Raw genomic sequence first — 18,542 nt, 5'->3', positions numbered from 1 at the left:
AACTTGCTGTGTGTACGGTACAGTAATAAGTGCTTATGTAGATAGCCGCTACACCTATAAATGTATGACGAGAGGTGAGTTAATTCAGTATGCACACACAAATGGGAGAATTCTCAATTTATTATACAAACAAGGAATTGAATTGTTTTGGTTGATTAGCTAGCTCCTCGTGTTTTTTATGGAGATAAAAGATAAATAAATATTAATTGAAAATGTAAGAACTTGGTTACATCTACATTATTCCATCTTACCTTCACAGAAAAATCATTCTTTACTGACATTCAGGGAAAACAATGGCACATCTTTAAAAGCTCTTAGTATAGTAGTGTTTTCAGGCCAGGAGCAGTATTCCATACAGTGCAAGCACACTGTCGTGTTTTCATCGCTACATACATATCCACAGAGACGGATTAGTTAGTCCCTGTAATATGGTTCTATGAAAAGTGTGCGATTTTAAAATTTTTGAACAAAAGTCTACAAATTAGTTACAAATTAATTGACCACAACATGTTACATGAGCTTTCCATAAATTACAAATGGGGGAAAAATCTGTCGACTAACTACAAGCAACAAAACTGTTGGTACATCTGAGTGGCGGTCAGAAAATGACTGCCTGTACAGTGGCTGTGGCTTTGACCAGTAAGCTGTTCAAACGTTGGCTCAGCGATGGCGTTATGATCCAGCGCAAGTCTCTTCTATTGGACACAGCTGTGCCAGGCACTGGAAGACCATTATCCATTGGCTGCGGAGGGGAGTAGACTGAGTCGGAAACATTCCTTTTTTGTTGAAGTATGCTGGGCAGTGCTGAGGACTGCCACGAAGGGGAAATGGGTGGGGACCCAGCAGGGATGTGGGTAGAGGGCAGGGATTTGGGTGGGGGCTTAGGGTGTGGGTGGTGCTCAGGGATGTGGGCGGAGCTCAGGGGTGTAAGTGGGGCTCAGGGATGTGGGCAGGGCTCAGGGGTGTGGGTGGGTGTGGGGCTCAGGGATGTGAGCAGGCCTCAGGGCAGTTGCTCCTCACAGTTCAGTGCTCTCTTCTGTTTCGTTCGTGTCAGCCTGTAGCTTGGAGAGCGCAGCGTGAATTCTGAACTGGGTGCGTGACTCCATGGAGTACTCCTTGTAGTTGTTCCTGTGTGGGGGGGGGGGTGGGGATTGAGGCAGTTGAAATGACTGGGAATGGTGCACACGACAGGGTTGGGGTCAATTTGTCCAAATGGGAAAATTTTATTTACATTGAAAATTGACTTAAATGGAATCAGCCCACATGCGGAAGACAAAACGTGTGCAACAACAACAATCACACTTGAGTGGAGTTAACTGCCATTATCGCGGTGATTTAACCCCAATAAGGGGTTAGTCAAAAATCCAAAACAGTCTGGTAGGTAATATTCCCAGCTGGATGGCTCTGACTACAGAAGCAGGTGTTGGCGATGTGACCAGCAGGGGGCGCCACACGCGCAGTACTCACTTGGCTTTCTGCAGTAGTTTGACGGCCAGCTCCCTGCGGCCCAGGTCCACGTAGAGCAGGCTGAGCTCGAGCAGGGCGTTGGGCACCAGGTAGTGGTCAAACTTTATCTTCTTCTCGCTGCAAACGGAGAAAAAGGAAACCGCTCGCATCAGCAGTATTCCCTCTGCTTTCAAATGTAAAAGTTTTGAACATTTTTTAATTAAAATTATTATTATTTTTTTACAATACACATCTGTCTGCTTACTTCCCAAATATAATGTTTACGCATAAAGAAGCAACACTATTTATACAGTTCACTTTTATTATTTTTACTTGCGTTATTCGGTCCGCAGGCTTGCCTCCACTCCCTTCCCTGTAAGGAACCTGCACATCCACCTGTGCTATTAACCTGTGTGTCATTTCTAATCCCAGAAGCAGTGTGTTCTGCAAAATTTGGAGAACTAGAAACGCGAATGCATTCCACTGCAGCATTACTCTGGTTTTCGGAAAAGTGTCAGGGGCAGGGAATGCAAAATACCAACTACTGTTAAAAAGGTGACCTTATGATCTTCCTAGGGAAAGAGGTAGACATCATGTAGATGCAGTAGAGTATGAAAAGGAAAAGGGGTGTGTGTGTGTGTGTGTAAAATGGCGATCGCCTCACCTGCTGTACACGCTGTTGAAGCACTCCTCCGCTGCCTCAGTCTGCCCCTGGTTTTTCAAGCATAGTCCCTTCAACAGCTGAATCACGCAGTGGTCATCTACTGTGTACTCATTCACTGTGGGAAAAACATTATACTCATTTATTGTGGGAAAAACAGTGGTCATCTACATTACATGACAGGCATTTAGCAAACGCTCTTATCCAGAGTGACTTACACAACTTTTTTTTACATAGCATTTACATTGCATCCATTCTATACAGCTGGATCTATACTGAAGCAATGCAGGTTAAGTACCTTGCTCAAGGGTACAATGGCAGTGTCCTACCAGGGAATCGAACCTGTGACCTTTAGGTTACAACATGGTATACTCTACAGTATACTCATTCACTGTGGGGAAAACAGTGGTCATCCAAAAACGGTTGTGCGTAAACCGAGAAGTAGAGTCAGCTCCACAGCCAGAGGTGCATTCAGGGTGCAGTACCGGGATTATCCTGCAGGGCGCGCTCCGCTTCCACCAGCGTCTCCATCATTCCCTTAGTGAGTTCAGGCCTCTTGCGTATCATGGTGAAACCGTTCCACATGTACATCATTTCCTGTTGTATACACACATTCCACAAACAGGAAACGGGCGGTCAGACCTGCCACCAAACTCTACATCACAGGCGGTGAAAGACCCTCAGCAAAATGAGGAAAGTAATATTCTTAATTTTTTTTTTTCCCATAAATTCCAGAATTACAAATAAACACATTTATAGTTTACATGTGCTTAGTAATTCTATGGCTGTTTAAATGTATTATGCATTCACATTTTACTATGTGCCTGACACAAATCCATTGTCTATGATGGCCCGTTTCAGACATGCTTCCGTGTTACCAGCGTGTTAAAGAACCAATGCACTGCAGCCTGTCATGGATGTTTGAGAAAGGTGTGAAAACCATTTCACTTTAATGGACGTATAATAGAAGATGGAGACATGACACACTGTGGCATGGATTCTTACCAGTACAGGCACTGGGACACTTACCAGTACAGACACAGGGACACTTACCAGTACAGGCACAGGGACTCTTACCAGTACAGGCACAGGGACTCTTACCAGTACAGGCACAGGGACTCTTACCAGTACAGGCACAGGGACTCTTACCAGTACAGGCACAGGGACTCTTACCAGTACAGGCACAGGGACACTTACCAGTACAGGCACAGGGACTCTTACCAGTACAGGCACAGGGACTCTTACCAGTACAGGCACAGGGACTCTTCAGTACAGCACAGGAAGGGACTCTTACCAGTACAGGCACAGGGACTCTTACCAGTACAGGCAAAGGGACTCTTACCAGTACAGGCACAGGGACTCTTACCAGTACAGACACAGGGACTCGTACCAGTATAGGCACAGGGACTCTTACCAGTATAGGCACAGGGACTCTTACCAGTACAGGCACAGGGACTCTTACCAGTACAGACACAGGGACTCTTACCAGTACAGGCACAGGGACTCTTACCAGCACAGGCACCGGGAGTCTGACAGGGCTGCAGGCCTTGTAGCGCCGGGCCTTGCGTATGGCGAACTTCTCCGTGGGCGGAGACTTCCCGGCGATCTTCTGCTTGAAAGCGGGCACCTGTCTGAGAGGCAGAGAGGAAACTTACCCCCACAAAACCACCACGTACACCCCAGTCAGGCTCCACGCCTCACACGCGCACCCCTAGCTCCCGACACACAGGCCAGCGGGAGGGCCTCAGTGTGTTCCTCACACGAGCGTTAGTACCTGAAGAGATCCACCTCGTTGTCACCGAACGGCCTGGCTTCCTCCGGGGGCAGCATGCTGAGGTAGGCTGCCTTCATGTACACGTACATGGCCTGCAGGAGAGACCAGTCAGAGGAGCACACAGCCCAGTCAGAGCTACACACAGCCCAGTCAGAGGAGCACACAGCCCAGTCAGAGGAGCGCACACACACACACACACACACACACACACACACGCATCCCTGCCACGTCTGCTGCAAATCTAGGCTGGCACACGTGACCTCTGTAGTCCAGTCAGAGTCACTGGTGGACTGCTCAATTTAATGCAGCTGGAGCAGGCAGACTGCGCAATTTAACGCCGCTGGAGCAGGCAGACAGCGCAGCTTACGCAGCTGGAGCAGGCAGACTGCGCAGATTAATGCATGGTTATTTTATAATATTTTCAAGTAGGAAATCCTGCATAATATGCCTTTAACATGCTAGTAAAAGTAATGCTTAGTTTTGCTAGAGTAGACACAGCTTACTTTTCCCCCCTGAAGAACACCCAGAATGTGTCATCACTGGTCCAAGGACCCTTCCTACAAAACCCAGCATGCACTGCAGCTGCTGCCAGCCCTCACCTTGGACCAGCGGCTCTCCTGGCTGAGCAGGTCGGCGTAGAAGTACGCCATCTTCCAGATGCGTTTGTACGTGAAGCACCACATCAGCTCCCAGTAGCACATGTGGTGGAACTGCTTCCAAGCCTGCTGAGCCCTGCAGCCATCTTCAAACAGCGCCACCGCCTGGAAGGGAGGGTCAGAGCACCAATTAGTACCAATTTGGATTGGTATCAGGGAAAAGCATACACACAGAAGACAAACAGAAATTTAAACTACAGCTACAAAACACTCTGTCAAGATAAATTTTCACAGCAATGCATTTAGTAAGCTCCAGCATAATTTATATAAGTGATTATTGCCTTGGAAAAGAACTATTCTATGAATCTCTCGAAAAGTTCACAGTCAAGTCCTTAGTGCCTTTTCACAGCGTACATTCACGAAAGTTCTGAAGAGTATGCTTATCAGTTTAAACACCAGCATGAGCCACAGACAGCTCTGACTGAAACTGAACAACAGAATTAAACACTAGAGCCTCACCTCATCAATGTTCCCTTTGATCTCCTCTGCTCTCCCTGCAAAAAATAAGAATATAGCACCCTGCAGAGGAGAGACAGAAACCTTATATGACATCACTGCTTTGGTAAGCTGACCCAGTTTTCTGGGCAGGTCCGACCCTAAACCACTGCCGACTGCGACTGCCCTGTGGGGTGATGGGTAACTGGCCAGATCGTCAGAAGCATAGAATGAAACCTGTGATTGGTTCAGTGTGTCGATCTGGTGTGTGGTCGTGTGCACTGGTGGTGTGAGTGTGTTGTGTGTGTGTGTTGTGTGTCTGTGGGTGGGTGTGCTGTGTGCCTGTGTGGTGTGTGAGGGTGAGGGTAGTTGTGTGTTGTGTGTGTGTGTGTGAGCGTGCGCTGTGTTGTGAGTGGTCGGTGTGTATGTGTGTGTGCCTGTGTGTGTGTGTATGTGTGTGTGTGAGTGTGAGCATGCGTCTGTGTGTGTGTGAGTGTGTCTCTGTGCGTATGTGTGTGTGCGTCTGTGTGTGTGTGTGTATGTGTGTGCGTGTGCGTGCGTCTGTGTGTGTGTGTGAGTGTGTATGTGTGTGTGTGTGAGTGTGTGAATGTGTGTGCCTGTGTGTGTGTGTGAGTGTGTGAGTGTGTGTGTGTGAGAGAGTGTGTATGTGTGTGTGTATGTGTGTGCGTGCGTCTGTGTGTGTGTGTGTGAGTGTATGTGTGCCTGTGTGTGTGTGTGTGTGAGTGTGTAGCAGGCAGAGTGATGTCACTCACACGTGGGTATCGAACCAGGAATGGTTTCAGGAGCCTCTCGGCGTCGTCCACGTCCCCCTCACCTGTCCCTACAGGGAGATACAGACAGGTGAGGACAGACAGGCGAGGACACAGACGGATGAGGTCACAGACTGGCACAAACTGAGGGGGAGGGAGGAGACTTCAGGGGCCCTGTCATTGGATAGGGCCCAATAGAGGACAGCAATACTGGAAAGACGTGTGTGTGTTTTTTTCAATTAAAACATTTTTCCATTAAAAAAAAAAAAAAAAACATCCTTATTGGGAAGTGTTACAGGATAATGCTATGCAATGTTAGTGAACTGTGGGAGATGCACACGGTGGATTACCCAGGATGAAGGACAGGAAGGTGTAGTGGCAGAGCAGCAGCAGCACACACAGCATGGAGCGCAGGTTCATCGAGGTGGCGCCATCGTGCAGCTTCGACAGGCCGTACTCCTGGGGGGGGGGGGGGGGGGATGAGAGAGCAACAGAGAGAGGGGGGGAAGAGATGGAGAGAGAGAGAGAGCAAGAGAGAGAGACAGAGAGACGGGGACATAGACAGAGACAATACTCCTGTACTCATAATTATGCATATTATGTTCACATAAGCAAGCAGAAGCAGATCATCTTCTTGGGCAGATCACTATATCGGGTGAGAGATATGATACGTATGTAGACAAGGGCACATTCTGCGTGCAAGACCAAACACTTATACGTACATTTACACAAACTCTGCCGGCAAGAAACCAAACAGCAGCGTACCTTGTCTCCAGAGAATCCAGCGAACTCCAGAAGTCTGAGAATACGAGGAGGAAACAGAGAGAGGGCCTGGGAGGATACAAAAATAGAGTGGTGCATTATGGGAGTCTGACTGACTCTCCAATCACTCCCAGGACACACAGCCCCCCCCCCCCTCCCTCATCATCATCAATACAGACCGTCTAAAGCAGGGGTGTCCAATCTTATCCGAAAAGGGCCGGTGTGGGTGCACATTTTTGTTCTTGCCGAGCACTAAGAGACCTGATTTTTCTCACCAAGGTCTTGATTGAAGACTTAATTGTTAGTTAATTTATTGAATCCGATGTCGCAGTGCTGGGCTGCAACGAAAACCAACACCCACACAGGCCCTTTTCGGGTAAGACTGGACACCCCTGGTTCTACAAGTTCATGCAGGAACTCGTATATTTACGCATTAAAATAATTTACATGAATGCACTTCTGGGACGTACCAAGTTGAAAGCTCCAATCCCGAAGGACACCCCTCCCTCCAGGTGAAGGTGGTTGGGTCCTCTGTGCGAGGTGTGTGATTGGATGAAAGTGTGGAGGTCCCTGAATGAAAACCAGAGGAGGCAGTAAACACCGGCAGCACGCGGCACATACTCATTCACCAAAACAACGACAAAAAAACCGAGTACAGAATTTAAGTCCACAACCAGGCTCAACAAAAAAAAACTGAATATTTGCACTTCCCCCCCCTTGATCTTGACCCATGCTTTGTCATTAAAAAGTTTTACTCTTCCCCAACCCATTGTTCTGAGTCTTCTGTTTTGAAATATGAAAAATGAAGATGATTTTGGATAATGTGCTGAATGAGCGTGGGAGGATTCTGCACCAGCGGTCCTCACTCACAAACGGAGGGAGAGTAAATAATGACTCCTGCCCCGGGATTCTCCCTTTCAGACACCCTCCCACCCCCACCCCCCCCCCCCGGGACGCGTACTTGTAAATCAGGTAGCTGTTGCGCACTTTGATTCCTCCTTTGATGAAATTCACCATGTTCTCGTCCTAAAGGAAGAGGAAGAAATAAGACAGTCTAAGGAACCAAGAGGAATGAAACTGCTGAAAGAGAGGACGGCAGGCAGCAGTGTAGTGTAATGGGTTAGAAGCTGGTCTTGTAACCTAAAGATCGCAGGTTCGATTCCCCGGTAGGACACGGTACTAGGCAAGGTACTTAACCTGTATCACTTCAGTATACATCCAGCTGTATAAATGCAATGTAAACTCTATGTAAAAGTTGTGTAAGTCACTCTGGATAAGAGCGTCTGCTAAATGCCTGTAATGTAATGTAAACAGGAGATGGAAAACAGGTGAAACAGGCTGTCCAAACGAGTTCTACATGCAGCTCCAACTGGATGTGACTACAAACCTCCTGGGCGTGCCTAAATCTCTTTTTCACGTAACTGTAAACATTTCATAAAATGAGTTGTTTTTTGATCCTGGATGCCGATTGGCTGAGACTGCGATCTACAGTGATTGTAATAGAGTGACAGTTAAACAAACAGCCTGTATGTAAACAGTATCACTCCGCACACACCCGTTACTTAAAAATAATATTACAAAATTAATAATACTGTGTCATCGATTAATTATGAATTAACTGTTTCGATATGCTGTAACCGTTTTATGAAAGCGTTTCATAACAGCGTCGCCTAACAACACCCCTGTTGTCATGACTACACTGTACATCCCTGTAGCCATGACTGTGTTCACGATACAGCACAGCAGCTCACGCCGTATTGCTTAACTGAATATAACTACAAGCCTGTTTGCACAGGGCTAAAAGCCTTTTTGCAGGGTTCAACCAATTAGGCTACTGCACCAAATTTAGCTTCACATGCATAAAAGGTGGACTGCTCATACACAGAGACATGTTCAGGACAGGGTTTGGGTGGATGTAGAAAATCTTAGCTTTTAGGGTAAGGCGCACAATGTTCCTCGCCCGTTGACCTTCTCCAGAGAACACTGAATTATTCTCAATCCCCAGTTAGACGGGTGCTACATCAGGAAGGGGACACTCCAGTCCAGGAGGGCCGCAGGGTCCGTTGGTGGTTTTAACACTTTGGCCCATAATTGCTTAATTGAACTCATCTTTTGGAGTTAAAGTCACTTCAGAGCTCCTGTGCTATAAGTCCGTCGCTAATTGAAAGGTTAGCCGCAGGCCCTTAACCCTCCGAACTTCAAACCCTGAGAGCGGCGAGGAGTGCACTTCGACCCTAAACGCAGGAGTCTGCCTCAGTGTGTGAAAGGCTAATGGATACACAGTGATGTCACGCACATCCCTGTGTGTGAAAGGCTAATGGATACACAGTGATGTCACGCACATCCCAGTGTGTGAAAGGCTAATGGATACACAGTGATGTCACGCACATCCCAGTGTGTGAAAGGCTAATGGATACACAGTGATGTCACGCACATCCCAGTGTGTGAAAGGCTAATGGATACACAGTGATGTCACGCACATCCCAGTGTGTGAAAGGCTAATGGATACACAGTGATGTCACGCACATCCCTGTGTGTGAAAGGCTAATGGATACACAGTGATGTCACGCACATCCCAGTGTGTGAAAGGCTAATGGATACACAGTGATGTCACGCACATCCCTGTGTGTGAAAGGCTAATGGATACACAGCGATGTCACGCACATCCCAGTGTGTGAAAGGCTATTGGATACACAGTGATGTCACGCACATCCCTGTGTGTGAAAGGCTAATGGATACACAGTGATGTCACGCACATCCGTGTGTGTGAAAGGCTAATGGATACACAGTGATGTCACGCACATCCCTGTGTGTGAAAGGCTAATGGATACAGTGATGTCACGCACATCCGTGTGTGTGAAAGGCTAATGGATACACAGTGATGTCACGCACATCCCAGTGTGTGAAAGGCTAATGGATACGCAGCGATATCACACACATCCCTGTGTGTGAAAGGCTAATGGATACACAGTGATGTCACGCACATCCCTGTGTGTGAAAGGCTAATGGATACACAGTGATGTCACGCACATCCCAGTGTGTGAAAGGCTAATGGATACACAGTGATGTCACGCACATCCCAGTGTGTGAAAGGCTAACGGATACACAGTGATGTCACGCACATCCCAGTGTGTGAAAGGCTAATGGATACACAGTGATGTCACGCACATCCCTGTGTGAAAGGCTAATGGATACACAGTGATGTCACGCACATCCCAGTGTGTGAAAGGCTAACGGATACACAGTGATGTCACGCACATCCCAGTGTGTGAAAGGCTAATGGATACACAGTGATGTCACGCACATCCCTGTGTGTGAAAGGCTAACGGATACACAGTGATGTCACGCACATCCCTGTGTGTGAAAGGCTAATGGATACACAGTGATGTCACGCACATCCCTGTGTGTGAAAGGCTAATGGATACACAGTGATGTCACGCACATCCCTGTGTGTGAAAGGCTAATGGATACACAGTGATGTCACGCACATCCCTGTGTGTGAAAGGCGAATGGATACACAGTGATGTCACGCACATCCCTGTGTGTGAAAGGCTAATGGATACACAGTGATGTCACGCACATCCCTGTGTGTGAAAGGCTAATGGATACACAGTGATGTCACGCACATCCCTGTGTGTGAAAGGCTAATGGATACACAGTGATGTCACGCACATCCCTGTGTGTGAAAGGCTAATGGATACACAGTGATGTCACGCACATCCCTGTGTGTGAAAGGCGAATGGATACACAGTGATGTCACGCACATCCCAGTGTGTGAAAGGCTAACGGATACGCAGTGATGTCACGCACATCCCTGTGTGAAAGGCTAATGGATACACAGTGATGTCACGCACATCCCTGTGTGTGAAAGGCTAATGGATACACAGTGATGTCACGCACATCCCTGTGTGTGAAAGGCTAATGGATACACAGTGATGTCACGCACATCGCTACGGGGCTCTCTGCTGTAATGGGGCTTCAGTTTGTTTATTTCAGCTCACCTGTAAGAACGTGAGGGCGGCCCTGTGGAGTAAGCACTCAGCGTAGCACGCTTCAGCATGCAGCTGCTCTGTGAGGGAAGACACAGATGCACGCACGCACACGCACACACACACACACACACACAAGGCACGCACGCACGCACACACACACACACACACACACAAGGCACGCACACGCACACACACACACACACACACAAGGCACGCACGCACGCACGCACGCACACACACACACACGCACGCACACACACACACACACACAAGGCACGCACGCACGAGCACGTACAGGCATGCACCCGCAAACACGCACAAAAGCGGAATTTAATTGATCCAACAACTCACAAAAATATATGAGTTTAAAAAAAAATTATTTTATGACACAAATAAACGGTGTTCCTCCCTATTTTTCTCCAAACATGGAGTGCACCTGCAGGCTCTACCTTCTGTGAGGACATCTCCTGCTGATTTACTGGACAAGCTCAAGGACTTCCTCCTGAACCTGGAGAAACACAAACACAAACACGTTGGCCGATACAGCAACCCCGTCTGTAGCACCCCGCCTTTTTTCTAAACACAAGCCTGAAAATGACATCACCAAAATAAAATGGCTGCTGTTTTATTTACCCTTTTGACTACAGGCATAACCCTTGTCTCTTCTGAAAGGTAACCCTTGGGAGTTTGTTTTCTCTAAATATTACCGAAGGAAAGTAGCAGAAGCTCAAACACGGTGGAAGTTTTTTTTCACCCAAAAGATTATTTTTTATTTTATTTTATTTTTTTGCGTGGATACCGATGTCCGTGGGTGTACTCGGTGGGCTTAGAAACAGGACGGAGCCACAGCCACAATACTGGACAAATCACTCAAAAATGACTGGATTAGGCAGCGCTGCTGTAAGCCATGAACGTCCCTTAATTACAGCACCAGTTACGCCATACATAATGGCTGCTTTTGGGTCCTCACACACAGAAGAGCTAACGCCGGACGGTACACGGGGCTCATGCAAACTCAAGTCAAATTCCCGCAGCCACAATCAGCCAGCAGCCAGCAGCCATGGAAACCGCCTCGCTTAGCCGTGGACGACTCCGCCCGAGGCAGGGGGGATTGTGGGATTGTGCTCCGAGGCTCAGGGGGATAAGATTTAAGGTTTCACCCCCACCTGCCTGCCCCCCCACGCACCAGCATCCTGTACGGGGAAGACGGAGCTCCACTCTACAGCAACGGCTCAACATCTTCAGTCTGACTGACACGCTGATGCGCTGATGAAGGAGGGAGAGGGGAGGTGTGTGGCCCACAGCTGGGTGGATGGCACACAGGCGGCAGTGCAGTACAACGGGTAAGGAACTTACGGAAGGCCATCTGAGCAAACGACGAGACGTTAATGTCGTGTTAACAGGACATTAAAATGCGTGTTAGCACGTGGAGTTTGGTCGTGTTAACATGTTATTTGCTCAAATGGCCTTCCATAGGAACTGGTCTTGTAACCTTGGCTAATTTATGGTTCGGAGACAAAGTGTCGTGTGACATGTCGCGGGACATAAACGACGCAAATTCGACAGTTTTGACGTCAAGCCGACACTTTTAGAGGGTCGGCGACAGGGTGTCGCGTACCTGCTGATTTTTGTAAGGTTGCAGACGCCGTCACAAGTGTCGCTCGGCTGTGATTGGACGGCTGAAACGAAGGCAAAAAGGTTGCCATGGCGACGTCGCTAATTTACTACGTACTTGTTTTTATGAATGAAGACGGTTTTGCATAGCTAGCTAGCTAGCTAGCAAAATGGACGGGTTTGAGGAGAAGCTGGCCGAAGAGGTGAGGAAATATACTACTAATTCTACAAGGGCAGACTACTGAGACCATGAAAAAACAAAGAAACGTCAGTGGCGCTGCCGTTTTTCGTGGAATGTAAACAAGCCTCTGCTGGGCTTGGCATCTGGTTGCTATAGTAACAACGCGCACTGTCGCTGAACTATAAATGCGAAACGTCGTGCGACAAAGTTCTGTCGGCCGACACTCTGCCGTATGACACTTTGTCGCCGAAGCCTAAACATAAAACATAGGTCAAAGGTCACGGGTTCAATCCGCGGGTAGGACAAATGCCGTCGTACCCTTGAGCAAGGCGCTTAACCTGCACCGCTTTAGTATACATCCAGGTGTGTAAATGGATGCAATGTAAACGCTGTGTAAAAAGCTGTGTAAGTCGCTCTGGATAAGTGGGCAGAGATGACGCGGGCGCGGGGTACGAATCATTCTCCCAGCTCCAGCACCATGTGACTAACCATGTGACTAAGCACCATGTGACTAACGCTGACGGGCCTGCCGAAAGCAAACAGACACTCTAAAGTCAACATCGCCAGGCCCGAGGGGAGGGGCTCAGGGCTCTTTCTTACACAGGCTCACACAGGGTGAGCTACGCTGGCATGTACTGTGTGTCTACACCTGTGCACCTGCCCGGGGTGTGCTACCTGTGCAGGTAATAGACCTGGCGCTGGAGACCACACACTGCCTGCAGGGTTTTCCTTTTTTTTTTTCTTATCCTCTCCTTAAAAATCAGCCGAAGCCTTTTTTGGGTACGGCTCGACAGGCCGAGCATTCCGCAGTGTCCCGCGCGTTCCGTCTGCCCGACAGGAAGTGCTCTGAGCGGTTCTCAGTGCTCACCCCGCCCGGGATGTGTGTAGCGGGCGTGTCACGGGGGGCAGGAAGGTTCGGTGGCGCAGTAACGCTTCCAGGATCTAGCCCATGTGCACGGGCACACGGAAGCAAACGCGTGTCAACACGCGTGGCTGTGCGTGTTTGTGTGCGTGCGCTGGCGTCTGAAGAGCATGTGCATGGGCACACACACAAAGTGTAAATTCGGGTCAGCATATATAGGTGTGTGTGTGTGCGTGTGCGTGTGCGTGTGTGTGTGTTGTGTTGGAGCAGTCCACTATGGCGACTCTGTGCGCTCGTGTGTGTTTGCATGCATGTGTGTGCGCGTGTGTACGTGTGCATGTGTGTGTGTGTGTGTGTGTGAGAGAAGCTGTCCCCACCTCTGGCAGACCTCCTGTGCGCTCTTCATGGTGTTCCCAGCCTGGACGATGTCATCATGCTCGAAGGTCATCATGGCCTGCATCTCCAACACTGTGGCGTACATGAGCGCGTGGTACATGCTCTCTTTCACACTGAAACAATGCACACACACACACACGACACGCACGCACACACGCACACACACACGACACACACGACACGCACGCACGCACGCACGCACGCACGCACGCACACACAAACACACACGATAAGAGCTCATGAAACATGCACTCATTTACCCTGAAACAATGCGCACACACAAACAGGTATATCCCTGAACTTTTTACAGAAAGCAGATTTGTGCACAATGTAACTTGACAGCTACATTGGCATAAGAGTGAGTTGATCTGACTCTGAATAAATCCATGATGAAGTGATATCAGGGTTTGGGCAGCACTCAATGGAAATGGTGACGGGGCCCTCCCTGTGTCCCTGTAGCTCAGGGTCAGGCTCAGAACGCTGCCTCATCACGGGTCATGGCGAAGGAAAGATGATGTGTGTAACCATCATGAGGGAGGACACCCTTCCATTCGTCCCGTTTCATTTCTCCCCTTAAGCCCACCCCCCCTCAAACCCCCCTCCCAACAGACGGCCTCAGCCATATCCCTCTGACTCAATCTCCCAGACCCACCCTAGTGTAAACTGGGCTGCTGGGCGTCAGCTTGGGCAAACAAGCCACATCCTGGATGACAGGAGGGAACAGGCAGCAGTCTCTCTCTCTCTCTCTCTCTCTCTCCGTCTTTCTATCTCCCTCCATCTCTCTCTCTGTCTCTATCTCTCTCTCTCTGTCTCTCCTTCCCTGTCTCTCTCTCTGTCTCTCTCCCAGTCTCTACCTCTGTTTATCTCCCTCTGCCTCCCTCTCTTTCTCTCTCTCTCTCTCTGTCTGCATCTCTTTCTTTCTCTCTCTGTCTCCCTCCCTCCCTCCCTCTCTCCCTCTATCTCTCTCTCCATGTCCCTCTCCATGTTTCTCTCTCACCGCTAGCTCTCCTGGAATACACTGTAGCGCAAAAGTGTTCCTTGGCATCCCTGGTGAGTGGTGTGCAGGGGTGCATACACTTCAGCTTGAGTGATGTCCATACAAATGCTTCCTCTGTCAACCATTGTGAATAAAGTCATTGCACTGGACTACATTTCCCACGATCCCCTTCAAATTAATTTACCAGTCATGCTCACAAAAATTAGGGAGACATTAAGGAGACGAGAAGAGAGGGATGTTGGGGATGGGGAGGGAAGTGGGGGAAGAAAGGGATTTTGGGGACGGGGAGGGAAGAGGAGAAGGAGGTGGATGTTGGGGACAGGGAGGGAAGAGGAGGAGGAGGAGGAGATGGATATTAGGGAGGAAGACGAATGAAGAGAGCAGAGAGGGGTTGCTCTCACCGTGGCCGTAGCTTTTCCAGACTCTCCGTGAAGTGATTGTTGAGGAAGAGATCCACTGCCTCTGAGCACTCCTCCAGACAGGCCTGCAGGGAAATGCGTGTAGAGCTGGAGACAGAGACGACCCCATGTCACTCTATGCCCCAAATACACACATATGAATGCAAACAGCTTTTCAACTACAATATTCTCAAGGCATGATGGGAAGTACAGCTTAACCAAACTATTACATTACACAAATTACACAAATGCATCATGGGATCTGTAGTCCACAAAACTTCCCAGGCATTATGACAATGGTTAATAGAATAATATCAAAGGAAACGAACAAAGGAAATAGCTTGAAGTGATCACACGTAGGCCTGAACACCTCCATATGTACATGCACACGTTAGCACTTCCTTACTGAAACCCACTCTGACACTAAACATGAACTGTAGGCACACCTGAGCACTGAAGGAGCTGAGCACCTGGCGCAGGTGACATTTCACAGATGCTGAACCGCGATCTGATCAGAGGCTCGAACACTGAACACTTTGGGCCCTTGGGCAGGGGAAACTTAACCTGGACTGTGCTGGTCTCGCACGAAAACCCATGTAAGAGCAGCGTTCACACAGACATGCACATTAACACACACATTAACACACACATGCAGCCTTCACTCACGCACATTAACACACACATGTAGCATTCACACACATACACACACGCAGCATTTACACACATACACACACACACACAGACACACACCGTTTGGGTGCCTCACCCACAGTACCTCCAAGGGAATACAGAATTATACCCACAGCCATCGGGGATCTGCCAGATCAAAGTAAATCATTCACAGTCCCCACAGTAGTCACACACGCTGTCCATCACACCTGCGTCCAATAACTATTTCACAATACCTTAACTCCAGATGCTGGTAAAGCGTCAAAAACACTCCACCAGATTACTGACATTTTTCAGCAAAGGATGTCAGAAAAAAAGAAGAATTTTCGTATCCTAATTTTGGTGAAAATTTTTTTATAAATGGTTAGCAATCTGCTGGAATGATTGTGGTAAGTATTTAAAATTGGTTTGCCCAGGCCTACTGTTCACAAGCCAGGTACACGTGGGTCATGTTATTTTAAGTTCCTCCTAGGCCTAAACCTCACAGTTACCTGCAACAGGTACTTTGCGTATCAAAGGTGTAACTTAAAAGACGGAAGTAAATATGTTTCATCCAATAAATTTTGTTCACTTGTGCATCTTGGATTCTTAATACATTCTGAAATTAATTTGAGTACTTATGTCCTTATGTTAAACAACCACTGTATATTTGCTTTGTTCCAATGTGACAAAAAAAGCAGGATTTACACGCCTCTGACAAAATACTTCTTTCATAGTAAATCTATGGCAGGCACGGACGTAAGGTGACGTTAAAATACAGATTAGAATTCAATGAAACGCTCAAACTTGTTGCATAGTTTAAATCCAAATCAGCAGGCACGGGGATCCAACAGGAACTCAAATGAGACGATGTGACAGACGTAAAGGCTCTCGATTCATTTAGTTCTTGAACGTTTCCAGTGACAGAAGATTTGATCAGGCTTTCCAGGTATCCAGAATTAAAGGGCATACATCATGCTACACCTAACACTAGAGCTCGTCAATTGCAAATGCAACGTGTGGTCAAATAAACTGCGCGGAATTCTGAGCCAAGATGGGCTTTTTTAGGGTCCACGTGCACTTGTGTACATAAAAATATAAATTATTTTTTGGCTAAATATGCATCAAATTACACAAACTAGCCGCGTGGTTTAACACTTCCTTTCAACTATTTAACCAGCTACCAAGTCGTTTGTTTGTATTATCGATAAATGGTAACATGAGAAGGTTCTACTCAAAACAGTCCCATATGTTCGCCCCTCGCTACTTACGAATCGGGAGCAGGTGCATCGCCGTTACTGGACATTTCTTTCTTTTTCATGCGACTTCGTCCGAACACTTGTCAGAACGCTGCCGGGACAGCGGAGGCGAGAGGAGTAAAATAAATAAAACTGATCCTAAACCCAAGTAAACCAAAAATTTTAATTAGCATTAAGTATTTTTAAATCGGCCATAAGAAATTCATTTCTAAAAAAAAAAAAACTGGAATCCACCGCCCCTTTAAGATGAGAATTCTCGCTTTGTCATAGATGTGTGCATTCGTCTGTGAAATCTCATGAACTATGTCTTAATGTGCTGTTGTTGTATCCAAACTTGCATGCAGAAACTACTCAACCAGATAGCTACTTCCTTAGGGGAGTGAGCCTTGGAAGTAAGCAGTTGACTCCTCCTCAGTAATCCACGCAGGACTACTGCCACGCAGACAACCAACAAACCACCAGTTTTATCTTATCTTTTTTCCGTTACAATACTTCGAATGATTATTTTTAGCAGCCAACTACCAACTCAAGTTCACTTGTTTAGTTTCTGTTCAAACCGGGTTAGTCTTTCGCCGACAGCGAAACAGACTACTGGGAAACAGACCACCCGTGCATGGAATAGTTCATTATTGGCCCAGAATTATCACATGGTGTATCACACCAACCTGTATAGTTTGCATACTCCGTCTGAAGAGAAACAAAAATCCGAGTTGCTCGACTTTCGTGGTCTATTACAGGATATGAATAAATAAAATTGATCTTTTTAGCTCAAGCTCACTTCACTGTACAATAAATAAATAAATAAATTAATCATCCCCATACATTTGCTTTATGCGTTTCTAATGAGAAGTGTACCCTACAGAATAAAACACAGCATACGTGTATAATTGCTATCAAATGCAATGATGCGATTCAAATTATTATTAATAATAATAATAATAATAATAATAATAATAATAATAATAATTGAAAGGAACAATAGACTATGCAGTCTACTATATGGTAGCACACAAGGAAAAGGGATATAAGAAACTAAGAAAAAACAGATAGACGTGATGCAGACTTATCCAATCTGATGAAGCATTTTGAAATGATTGTAAAATTAGGTTTTTTTTTTTTAAGTGGGGAGGGAGTCCTAATTCCTAATCTGTGGGGGTAGGGTGTTAGACAAGTTAGGGTTTGCTGAGGAAAAGGCTCTGTCACCCACAGATTGCATTTTAGTTGTAGGCACAGCAGGCTTCCTGTGATGACAGGAACTTAAAGGCCAGACCAGGATATGGACACCTTGGAGCTGTCTAATGTTGTCTGACTAAGCCTAAGCATTATAGTGCAGTGTTTCTCAACCCTGGTCCTGGGGACCTACTGCCCTGCATGTTTTAGATGTCTCCCTGCTCCAACACACCTGATTCAAATGAATGGGTCGCTATCAGGCTTCTGCAGAGCTTGATGACGACCCATTCATTTGAATCAGGTGTGCTGGAGCAGGGAAACACCTAAACCACGCAGGGCAGTGGGTCCCCAGGACCAGGGTTGAGAAACACTGTTATAGTGCAACCCAGAAGTAGGGTAACAGTAAGAGTGAAATACGTTATTTTTCCTACGTAGTTAAGGCATTTGGATTTGCGATCAAAAAATGAATGTGTGACAAAAGTACAGATAATCAGCTTTGTTTTCACCATTTTACCGAAATG

The 18,542-nt window shown here is 47.3% G+C and overlaps 1 protein-coding gene across 2 annotated transcripts; it reads right to left on the bottom strand.

Annotated features, from left to right (window-relative positions):
• Nucleotides 1-102: 102 nt before the first annotated feature.
• zgc:158403 (tetratricopeptide repeat protein 39A) lies at nt 103-17,478 on the bottom strand. 2 transcript variants are annotated; one of them, XM_064316489.1, is made up of 19 exons: nt 17,208-17,478; nt 16,864-16,942; nt 14,948-15,052; nt 13,531-13,662; nt 10,946-11,004; nt 10,506-10,573; nt 7,466-7,530; nt 6,975-7,074; nt 6,508-6,573; nt 6,093-6,201; nt 5,746-5,813; nt 4,997-5,056; nt 4,481-4,642; nt 3,882-3,973; nt 3,618-3,738; nt 2,593-2,704; nt 2,111-2,225; nt 1,468-1,584; nt 103-1,128 (listed from the first exon to the last, which is right to left on the bottom strand). In XM_064316489.1, the coding sequence occupies exons 2-19, from the start codon at nt 16,911-16,913 to the stop codon at nt 1,017-1,019; spliced, it is 1,713 nt and encodes a 570-aa protein (XP_064172559.1). In that variant the 5' UTR covers nt 16,914-16,942; nt 17,208-17,478; the 3' UTR covers nt 103-1,016. The 2 variants fall into 2 exon arrangements, with proteins under 2 accessions (XP_064172559.1, XP_064172558.1); XM_064316488.1 differs by having other exon boundaries at nt 16,864-17,478.
• Nucleotides 17,479-18,542: the final 1,064 nt, after the last annotated feature.

This window comes from Anguilla rostrata, chromosome 17 (genome assembly GCF_018555375.3).
Source record: "Anguilla rostrata isolate EN2019 chromosome 17, ASM1855537v3, whole genome shotgun sequence".
In the NCBI taxonomy this organism is placed as follows: Eukaryota; Metazoa; Chordata; class Actinopteri; order Anguilliformes; family Anguillidae; genus Anguilla; species Anguilla rostrata.
This window is presented reverse-complemented; position numbering and strand designations above follow the sequence as displayed.

Coding starts and splice junctions, on each gene's coding strand:
- zgc:158403 (XM_064316488.1), bottom strand. CDS start 16,913: ATGAAAAAGAAAGAAATGTCCAGTAACGGCGATGCACCTGCTCCCGAT. Junction 6,574..6,974: donor GGATTGGAGCTTTCAACTTG/GTACGTCCCAGA, acceptor GTATCCTCCCAG/GCCCTCTCTCTGTTTCCTCC. Junction 4,643..4,996: donor TCAAAGGGAACATTGATGAG/GTGAGGCTCTAG, acceptor CCTCCCTTCCAG/GCGGTGGCGCTGTTTGAAGA.